At 50.1% G+C, this 11448-nt stretch overlaps 1 protein-coding gene across 1 annotated transcript; it reads left to right on the forward strand.

Moving 5' to 3' along the window:
• Nucleotides 1–460: 460 nt before the first annotated feature.
• LOC147970732 (uncharacterized) lies at nt 461–2730 on the forward strand. The gene is made up of 2 exons (XM_087522695.1): nt 461–586; nt 1049–2730. The coding sequence occupies exons 1-2, from the start codon at nt 577–579 to the stop codon at nt 2242–2244; spliced, it is 1206 nt and encodes a 401-aa protein (XP_087378821.1). The 5' UTR covers nt 461–576; the 3' UTR covers nt 2245–2730.
• The last annotated feature ends 8718 nt before the right edge of the window (nt 2731–11448 follow it).

An 11448-nucleotide genomic window follows, 5' to 3' on the forward strand; every position in this document is an offset into this window, starting at 1 on the left:
GGGGAGTGTTGTTCTCTCAATGAACTTTCCCTCCCCACATAATGCATAAACTAACCAAACTCTTTCACATTAGCCAATTTTATGGTACTTGTGCTTCAAAGATGAGTGTTGGTCATGGGCCCAAGGTTAAAATCTTCGCGGCACCATACCTTTGAACTCAAACATAGGTGGCCTCGACCACCGTCCTCTCTTGGAGAGGTGTGTGTCTTCTTTCTTTTTGTCGGTTTTGTGTGTGTGTGTTCTCGTTTTGTCTCGGTTTCTTCTCTTGTGTTCAGCCCGGTTTGGTCGGCCCTTTTTGCGGCAGAGCGGTACTACCGCTATGTGAGCGGTACTACCGCTGACGAGCGTCAAGCGGTACTACCGCCCACCCCAATGGTACTACCGCTGCGGGGCGGGCGACGGGGGGTTATGTCGGGGCAGGGGGAGTTGTTTCTCCCCCATACCCATTCGCCCCCACTCGTCTTCCTCATTGCTCAAGCAACCTCTCGCCGCAGGAGGGGCCCGGCTGGCCACCGTTTTCGTGCCGTCCCTCTCCATTTCCTCCGGTGGAGTCGATCCCCACCACGTCCTCTAGCCATGGGTGCCGGTATTGCCCCCGTTCCCGTTCTATCTTTGCCTAGATCTTGCATCTAGTTTTTAGGGGCAATAGGCATTGTTCTTCTCGTCTTTTGGCTAAGGCGAGGCTTGAGTAGGATGGAGATGGATTCTAGGCCCTGTGGATTGAAGTTTGGTAGGTTTATTTTTGAATTTGGCATCTCCGGTAGTGCCGGATCCGTCCATGACAGTAGGGAACCGCCGTTCCCCATCTGGCGCGGTACTACCGCCCTCCTCGAGTGGTACTACCGCGCAAGCGGTACTGCCTCTTATGGGTCGCGGTACTACCATTCCCCATCTGGCGTGGTACTATCGTCCTCTTCGAGCGGTACTACCACGCAAGCTAGATGCCTGATTCCATCTTTTCTTACCAAACTTGGATCCGTGTTGTGTTCTTTGGTGGCTTATACTCTTTTCTTTCGTGTGTTTCTTCTACTCGTGTTTTTGGTTCCAGGTGGTGATCATCCTGAGCAGCAGGCCCGCCGTGTCAACCCCGGTCGTGCCACATCAAAGCGCTACCGCACTTCTGAGTCAGCCGGTGGTTCATCTAGTGCTCAACCGCCGCCAGCAGGCGCAACCTCAAGTGCTCCACCGCCACCTTGGCACTTGAAGAGATCTGCAAACAAGCCAAAGGGAAAGACTGTGACTGAGATGACTGCCAAGGAATTTTCGGCAAAGCGTCGCCGCAACCCCTATGAGGAACACCAAGATCCCACTTTGGTTAACCGCCCGTTCTGGAACCGCTTTCAGTTCTCCATCTTCTTTGATGTGATCAAGGCGAAGAAGAATCACTTTGTTGATGTCCGTTCCATCGACACCGATCCAATGGAAAAGGATCCTGAGTACTTTGGCGAAGCCCTTCAGATGTGCACTCAGTTGAACATTCTCAGAATCATGCAGTTCAACAAGGACTTTGATGCCGACATCATATGCCAATTCTATGCCACTGTCCATCTTGGAACTGATGCAGAAAGGACCTTGACTTGGATGACGAATGGCAAGTTGCTCACTGTCACATGGAAGGCCTTCATGGAGTTACTTGGGGTGGAAGATCACGGGCTTGAGCATCCAGCCGGCTTCCGTCCTCACCGCAATGTCACCTCCACTCACAAGCAAGCTCTCTGGCCCTACTGCTCTCAGAAGGTTAACCCCAAGACAAAGAAGGTAACTTATGAGCTGTCTACCTATCTGGACATCCTTCACCGTGTCTTCCGCAAGACTCTTTTCCCGCGCATTGGGAATCTGTATATGGTCCACTCCTATCTTGTGGACATGCTTCTCTTCTACCAGCATGAGAAGGAAGAAACCACTGGAGAGACCCTGGACATTTCTCATGTTATGTGGTCTGAGCTTTTGTCTACCATTTCTGAGCGCAAGTGCCCGATCTATGGTCCTTTCATCATGCTGCTCATTGAGAAGGCCTGGGCACATCACTATCCCAGGGTTGTGCTGGAAACTGGAGAGTTGATTTCTCATGATATCAAACGTCTGCGGAAGAAGGACAACTGGGGCACCCAGGCCCTTGTTCTGATGCTCCACCTTCTGAGGCTGACATGGAGTCCGAGGACGATGCTGAGGCCGACAAGGATGAGGACTATGAGCCCTCCGATGTGGAGCCCTCATGGGCTAAGAGGATTAAGCGCAAGATGAAGAAGATCTTCTGCATGGAGTCTCATGGCCAGTACATGTCTCATGTCTCTGAGAAGGAGGCCCGCAGATGTCACAAGGAGCTCATGCGCCAGTTGGGTGCCACTGTTAACATCGGATCTGAGGAGAGGATCTCTGACGAGGAGGAGTGGGTTCAGCGGCACTGCCCATGGACCGATTCAGACGTCGAGCAGTTTCCGACCGACGACGGAGGTGCAGACGATCATGCTAAGATGTGATGTTCGAGATCCTCAGCTTTCTATCACTTGGAGCCATAGCAACGCTCTTTGCCCTTTTGGTGTCTCGCTGCCAAAGGGGGAGATAGTTTAGGGATTTGTGTTGTTGCCGTGTTGCGAGTGTGTCTTTATGGTTTGTGGTGTCTTGTGTTTTCTCGTCGTTTTGCTTGGTTTGGTTTGGTGCCAGTGGGACCTAAGTTCTAGACATATGGTGTGAGACATATGCTACCTTATCTTTACCTTTATTATCTATGTCCTTTCAGTAATGTAGTATCTTATGAGTTGCATGCTTATCCTATTTTATACCCTGCTCTCCTGTATCCCGTGCTTAGAATTTTTGGACTATAAAATATAGGGGGAGTTTTGATCCTAATGTGTGTGTCTTGCATTCCAAAGGCACTACTAACCAGGTGCACACATTCAGGGGGAGCCCGTCTATATTTTGTAGTTCTAAGTATCCTTACTTTTATGTCTTTTCCCTGTGCAAATCCCTGCTTGTCATCAATCCACCAAAAGGGGGAGATTGTTAAGGCATATCTCTCTCGATGTAGTTTTGGTGATTGATGACAACATATTTGCGGACTAACCATGTGCTTTGAGCATTTCAGAGATTCATCCTTTGGCTCGAGACAATTTCTTTCCCATTGGAGTGTTTTTCAAGACGGTGTAGCTCTTTCGTTTCTTGTTGGTGGATTAGTTTCATAGGAGTCACCGTACTATCAAGAGGGGGTCTGCTTTGGTAAGGGTAGGGTGGAATCATCATGTACACTTTCGTTTCACACCCTCTGGGCCTTCCCGCGTCGTTGGAGGTTTGATTCTCTGCTGTTTGGGCAGTCTTTGGCCCCAGCGGTAGTACCGCGGTGCCCAGCGATAGTACCACTTGAGGGTCCTCAGCGGCAGTACCGCTGCGGTACCGGGCCACTACCGTCTCGTCTCGAGGGGTGCACTTCTCGTGTCGGGTTGAGCGACACTTGCAGCGGTAGTAGGTACGGTAGTACCGCTCGAGAGCGTTAGTACCGCGCTGGGCCAGTCCCTCCTCTATCTTCAAGCCCTCTCTGGCTGGGCGGTAGTACCGTAAGGGGGAGCGGTAGTACCACTGGGTCTAGCGGTAGTACCACTGTGCCCTACGGTAGTATTGCCCTCTGCGGGGCTGTTTTGTGGGGTAATGGTTGGATTGTTACCCCCACTATAAAAGGGGGTCCCCTTCTTCTTCGTTGACCTACCTCTTCCCCCAAAAGCTCCATTCTTGCTCCAAGATCCATTTTTGCCCGATCTCTCTCCCTAGCCAACCAAACTTGTTGATTTGCTTGGGAGTAGTTGAGAAGGCCCCGATCTACACTTCCACCAAGAAGTATTTGATTCCCCCACTAATCCCTAGAGGATCTTGTTACTCTTGGGTGTTTGAGCATGCTAGACGGTTGAGGTCACCACGGAGCCATAGTCCATTGTGGTGAAGCTTCGTGGTGTTGTTGGGAGCCTTCGATTGAGTTGTGGAGTTTGCCCCAACCTTGTTTGTAGAGGTCCGGTCGCTGCCTCCAAGGGCACCAATAGTGGAATCACAACATCTCGCACTGTGTGAGGGTGTGAGGAGAATACGGTGGCCCTAGTGGCTTCTTGGGGAGCATTGTGCCTCCACACCGCTCTAACAGAGACGTACTTCCCCTCAAAAGGAAGGAGCTTTGGCAACACATCCTCGTCTTCACCGGGTCCACTCTCGGTTATCTCTTACCTTTACTTGTGCAAGCTTATTAGTGTTACTTCTCTTGCTTGCTCGTTTGTTCGTTGTTGTTGCATCATATAGGTTGCTCACCTAGTTGCACATCTAGACAACCTACTTTGATGCAAAGTTTTAATTTGGTAAAGAAAAGTTAAAAATTGTTAGTTGCCTATTCACCCCCCCTCTAGTCAACCACATCGATCCTTTCACCCGGGGCTCCTATCGGTGCAACAAACCCTGGCGTATATTGCCTAGGCTATACACAGGCACAAGGGCAAGGTTACAACGACAAGACAAGACCAAGCTGGAGAGATAGCTCTTTGAGAAATCAAAGGGCGGATCAAGAAGACCAAGACAAGACAAAGGAACAAGATATCACTAAGGAAAAAACCTCCCTTGTCGGGAAGGTGAGCTTGGTCAGGTCGAGGCTTCACCAAAGACAAGTCCCAAGATTTCCCCGACAGGCTTGCTGGGGCCGCCAAGGGCAAGTCACCCCGCCAAGACTCCACCGCACAGCGACGCAAGTCACTTATCAGTGTGGTGTCGAGCCCCCAAGTGATTAAGTGGCTGTCATTTGGCACGTGGCAACCATTTGGGAAGAAGATTCACCCTACATGACACCCGTCCAGAGGCGTGTCATGCAGACAGACAAGAGGGTGGTTGAGCGGCGCAGCAGGCTTGCCGGGCTTCATCCTCAGCGTGACACCTAGTAGTGCATTTAATGCACTTTGTCCTAACTGTCGGAGTTAGGTATGATATCACTGTTGGCTATCTAATCAGTGTATAATGACTGATTTGCCACTACGGTAACCTTTAGCCTATAAAAGGAGGGCCATGCCGACCTAGAATAGGATTCAGACTCTTGTACACTCATACGCGTGTAGTTGCTCTCCTCGAGGCAACCTTGTCGGGCTTAAGCACTGCGTGTTCGTCACGGTCCTCCATCCAATTCACCAAAGCAGGAGTAGGGTTTTACACTTCACAAAGTCCCGAACCTGGGTAAAAACCACCCGCGTCACCGTTTTCATGTTGCTCTATGGTCTCCGCTCTTTGTGGAACGTGCCCCTCCCCCTTGCCGAACCACAAGGGGCCGACGGCCCCATAGGTGATCGTATTCTGCCACGACAACAAGTAAGCTGTATATTTATTTTGTGCATGCCTTGAAATTTAATTTATGAGTGTGTGTTAGTACGAAAGAAGTTCAATGTATGTGATGTTTCAGACCAGACCCATGCCATGGAGGTGGCAATCAAGAACATTATGCCGGACACGGTGTATCGGTGGTGCAAGTGGCATGTGCTGAAGAGGGTAAAGGAGTGATACGTCTCCAACGTATCTATAATTCTTTATTGTTCCATGCTGTTATATTATCATTCTTGGATGTTTTACAATCATTTTATAGCAACTTTATATCATTTTTTGGGACTAACCTATTGGCATAGTGCCCGATGCCAATTGATGTTTTTTGCTTGTTTTTTTTACTTCACAAAAAATCAATACCAAATGGAATCCAAACACAACGAAACTTTTTAGAATTTTTTTAGACCAGAAGACATTCAGTGGGCCAAAGAAGTACCAGAGGGGTGCCTTGAGGGGGTGAGGGAATCCTGGATTAGGGGGTCCTCGGACAGCCGGACTATATCCTTCGGCCAGACTGTTGGATTATGAAGATACAAGATTGAAGACTTCGTCCCGTGTCCGGGTGGGACTCTCCTTTGCGTGGAAGGCAAGCTTGGCAATTCAGATATGTAGATCTCCTCCCTTGTAACCGACTCTGTGTAACCCTAGCCCCCTCCGGTGTCTATATAAACCGGAGGGTTTAGTCCGTAGGACAAGAACAATCATAATCATAGGCTAGCTTCTAGGGTTTAGCCTCTACGATCTCGTGGTAGATCAACTCTTGTAATACTCATATCATCAAGATCAATCAAGTAGGAAGTAGGGTATTACCTCCATCGAGAGGGCCCGAACCTGGGTGAACATTGTGTCCCCTGCCTCCTGTTACCATCCTCCTTAGACGCACAGTTCGGGACCCCCTACCCGAGATCCGCCGGTTTTGACACCGACATTGGTGATTTCATTGAGAGTTCCACTGTGCCACCGCGGTAAGGCTTGATGGCTCGTCTTGTTGTCAAGGACAACGTTACCTCAGGGGGAGCCCTGGCTGTAGGCCAAACTCTCTGACTAGGCGGTTTTGTCATGACCGCCCGTTCGGCCGTCGCGCCGACGATGACTTCTCGGGTCATCAAAAACAGCCTCCACGTCGGCTCGGGATTCGCCGAGCAGATGGATCCAATAGAGCTCTCTTCCCTGAACGAGCTCTTGGATCGCATCGCCGCCCTGGTAGTCGCAATGGACTATGATCGGATCAGGCTTAAACCCGACCAAAGGGATATTAACTCTCCGTCGGTCACCCATCAGATAGCGGTGGTGGAGGAGCAATGTAGCAATTCTTCCTCTATTTTGAGGACAAACTATGTCCGAATTCCAGAGCTCTCCGAGCCAGATACCCGTCCACGGGAGGACATGGCCCAAGCTTCAAACCTAGAATCAGACAGCGGGCCAGAATTATTGGGCAACATCCCGGAGTCCGAACTACCAAGCTCGGAAACTCCTCCGCCCCTGGGTCTCAGATCATGTCAGGGTTTGGACCTAAATCTACCCACCCACCCAGACTCAAGTGATCTTTCCCACATTAGACAAGAGCCCCAAGAGACAGTACATCACTATTGGGCCAGATTCCTCCTTGTAATGAGCAAGGTCAAGGACTGTCGCGAGGAAGACACAATTTCATTCTTTTGCAAAAATTGCATGGACAAGTGAATCCTCAACGCCATAAGTCGACGTGACATATCACACTTTGCTGACTTAGCGGCCATAGTACGGAAGTACTGTGCAATGGAAAGCACATGGAAAACCCAAACAAAATTCTGGGACCCTCCGGCTCTCACTAAACCCCCCTCCGAACTAAAAGGGTGTACTCTCGTAAGTCACCCGATCCAATTACAAAGAAACAAAAGCCCACTACAGGGCGTAGAACTGTATTGGAGGGATGGCTCAATGGGCCATGCAAAATTCATAGTACAGCGGATACCATGCCAACACACAACCTTAGAGCATGTTGGATACTCCGGCAGGTGGCCAAGAGCGGCGAGGATATCCTCATCAACAATACAACAGAGCACCATCCCATCGAAAATAATAATACAGTATTGACAGTCTTCGAGACCTTCGCCTCAAATAATAGGTGCAAGTGAACACTCTGCAGCCTTGCCAAAGTCTGCCACGTTGCAGCAATAAATCCATGAAATGACACGGCCATAACCTTCAATGCCAGTGATGAACCTCAATTCCATACAGGCCGAGCTCCAGCTGCTTTGGTCCTTAGTCCAATTGTGGACGGCTTCCGGCTTACTAAAGTGCTCATGGACGATGGCAGCGGATTAAACCTCATCTACGAGGAAACTCTTAGCAAAATGAAAAAATAGACAAGAGCCGCATTGAGCAAAGCAGCACGACCTTCAGAGGAATCATCCCTAGTCGGGAGGCACGATGTGCGGGAAAAATCACACTAGATGTGGTATTCGACACGCCGGAGAATTATAGGTCTGAAGAAATCACATTCCAAGTGGCCCCGTTCAGTAGCGGATACCACACCCTTTTAGGGCGGGAGGCATTCACGATCTTCCAAGCTATGCCCCATTACGGGTACATGAAGCTCAAAATACCCGGGCTCAATGGAATCATCACTCTGGCTAGTGATCCGGACATAGCACTCTGCGTCGAAAATAAAACCGCCGCATTAGCCCTCGAGGCGTTATCCGAATCCCTTGCGGCCGAAGAACAAACTACGCTGCGCTCCACGGTGGGCAGGGACGACGTGATACTCGACAAAAGACCCAAGTCCACCTCTTTTAAACCAGCGGACAAAATAGTCAAATTCCAGGTCCACCCAACGGACCCTACAAAAACAACATCCATCGGTGCACAACTGAACCCCACAACAGACGCCGCACTGCGGGAGTTCTTGCGTGAGAATTGGGACATCTTCGCCTGGCATCCTTCAGACATGCCAGGAATCCCACGCAGGCTGGCCGAGCATAGCCTTAATATTCTAAAGGAGTTCAAGCTGGTCAAGCAGACTCTTCGGCGTTTCTCTGAGCCTAAGCGACAAGCCATGGGAGAAGAGCTAGCCAAGTTACTCGAGGCCAGATTCATTAGAGAAATAAAACATCTGGACTGGCTAGCAAACCTGGTGATGGTACCAAAGAAGGACAAGTCCTGGTGCCTATGTGTCGATTTCAAAGACCTTAACAAGGCTTGCCCCAAGGATCCCTTCCCCCTCCCCCGCATCGATCAAATTATCGACGCTACCGTAGGACATGACTCATTGTGCTTCCTCAACGCATACTCCGGATACCATCAAATTAAGATGGCGGAGCCCGATCAAGCCGCAACGACATTCATCACTCCATACGGCCCCTTCTGTTTTAACACCATGCCTTTCGGGCTCAAAAACGCTGGTGCAACCTATCAACGCATGATTCAGACATGCCTGGAAACACAAATCGGCAAAACAGTGGAGGCATACGTAGATGATGTGGTCACTAAAACAAGACACGTCGAATCCTTAATAGACGACCTGAGGCTCACGTTTAACAACCTCCGAACATATGACATCAAGCTCAATCCGGAAAAATGCGTTTTCGGCGTGCCCGCCGGTAAGCTCTTAGGCTTCATCGTCTCCAATAGAGGAATTGAAGCAAATCCGGCTAAAATCCGAGCTTTGTCACAGTTGGCTATCCCAACAGACCTCAAGCAAATCCAGAAGTTAACTGGATGCGTGGCTGCCTTAAGCCGCTTTATCTCCCGATTAGGAGAAAAGGCACTACCTCTTTATCGCCTTCTTCGACGCACCGAACACTTCGAGTGGACGAATGCGGCCACGGCCGGATTGGAAGAAATAAAAGCCACATTGACCACCAACCCAATCTTGGCCGCGCCAAATGTCGATGAACCAATGCTATTATATATAGCAGCAACTCTCCAAGTTGTAAGCGCAGTGCTCATCGTCGAACGAGAGACGGACGGACATAAGTTCCCGCTTCAAAAGCCGGTATACTACATATCCACTGTCCTCACTCCATGCAAATCACGGTACCCACATTATCAAAAGATAGCATATGTGGTCTTCATGGCGTCCCAGAAACTATGACACTACTTTCAAGAGTGTTCAATTACGATGGCCTCCGAAGTACCACTCAACGACATAATAAATAACTGCGATGCCATGGGCCGGATTGCTAAATGGGCTATTGAGCTCCTCCCGTTCGACATAACATATAAACCACGGAGAGCCATTAAGTCGCAAGTACTGGCTGATTTCGTCACCGAATGGACGGAAGCCGAACTCCCTAAAGAGTACGGCGCGTACTCCAATTGGATCGTGCACTTTGACGGCTCTAAGATGCTGGCTGGTCTGGGGGCAGGCGTCATCCTGACATCCCCCACTGGAGATTTAGTCCAATACGTACTCCAAATATTATACACAGACTCCAACAATGCAGCAGCATATTAGGCCCTGTTGCATGATCTCTGGATGGCAGTCTCCATGGGCATTAAACGCCTAGAGGTGCGGGGGGATTCGAACCTCGCAATATCTCAAATAAATGGGGAATTTGATGCCAAGGACCCAAAAATGGCGGCTTACCGCAACGCCGTCCTCAAAATGTCAGCTCGGTTCGAGGGCCTCGAATTCCACCATGTGGTCCGAGAAAATAATCAAGCGGCGGATATCCTCGCTCGCATCGGCGCTAAGCGCGACCCTGTCCCACCTAATATCTTCTTGGAAAGGCTGTTTAAGCCATCCGTGGTGTGGGAAGGGGAGACCGGCAAAAACAGTCCGGATCCGGCCACAACACTAGACCCCGAACACTCTGACGTAATCGCAGGCTCTGCCACCGAAATGACATCTTCGGCCCACATGATTATGGCTGTCATCGCCCCGTGGACAGAACCCTTCTTGGCTTACCTAACTAGGCAAGAACTCCCTGATGACCCAAACGAGGCACGCTGCATTGTGCGACGGTCTAAAGCCTACAAGGTCCATGAGGGAGAGCTTTATAAGAAAAGCGCTACCGGAGTACTTCAAAGGTGCATCTCCGAAGAGGAAGGACGACAACTTTTGGCAGAAATTCATGCAGGACTTGGCGGCCACCACGCCGCAGCTCGGGCTCTTGTAAGCAAGGCGTTCCGTACAGGTTTTTACTGGCCGACGGCCCGAGCAGACCCACAGGACCTCGTTCAACGTTGCGTCGGTTGCCAGCTTTTTGCAAACAAAAGCCATATGCCACCTACCACTCTCCAAAAAATCCCCATTACTTGGCCCTTTACAGTCTGGAGGCTTGACATGGTCGCACCCCTCAAAGGGGGAAACCATAAGAAAAAATACCTATTGGTCATGGTGGATAAATTCACCAAATGGATAGAAGCTAAACCAGTTAAAACGGCCGAGACCGGACCAGTGATCGACTTCATATCCGGGGTTGTACACCGTTATGACGCCCCCCACATCATCATCACCGATAATGACTCGAACTTTGCAGCCGACGATGTAAAAACTTGGTGCATCAACATGGGCATTAAGCTCGATTATGCCTCTGTCTATCACCCGCAAACTAACGGTCAAGTCGAGCGAGCAAATGGTCTTATCATGAGCGGCATTAAACCCAGATTAGTGTGATCCTTGAAGGAATCAGATACGCACTGGGTGGAGGAGCTTGACTCTGTACTATGGGGGCTACGGACCACGCCGAATCACACTACCAGATACACACCGTTCTTTATGGTGTACAACACAGAGGCGGTACTGCCCTGCGACATCATTCATGACTCACCTCGAGTGCGCATGTACGAAGAGAAAGAAGCTGAGCTTGATCGGCAGGACAGTTTGGACACCCTGGAGGAGGAGCATGACATGGCAAAAGCCCGCTTCGCATTCTATCAGCAACAGGCTCGGCGGTATCAAAGCAGAGAAGTATGGGCCAAAACTTATAACGTTGGCGAACTCGTTTTATGCCTACCGGAGAAGAAAAAGGACAAGCTGAAGCCCAAATGGGAAGGTCCCTTCGTTATTGACAAAGTTCTGACCGGTGGAGTGTACCGTCTGCGGGGCGCATCAGACAATCGACTCGAGCCAAACCCGTGGAACGCAACCAGACTCAGAAGGTTCTACACCTAGTGCCGGACTCTGTG

This window comes from Triticum urartu, chromosome 5A (assembly GCF_056163025.1).
Source record: "Triticum urartu cultivar PI428250 chromosome 5A, HENAU_Tu73, whole genome shotgun sequence".
Taxonomy (NCBI): Eukaryota; Viridiplantae; Streptophyta; class Magnoliopsida; order Poales; family Poaceae; genus Triticum; species Triticum urartu.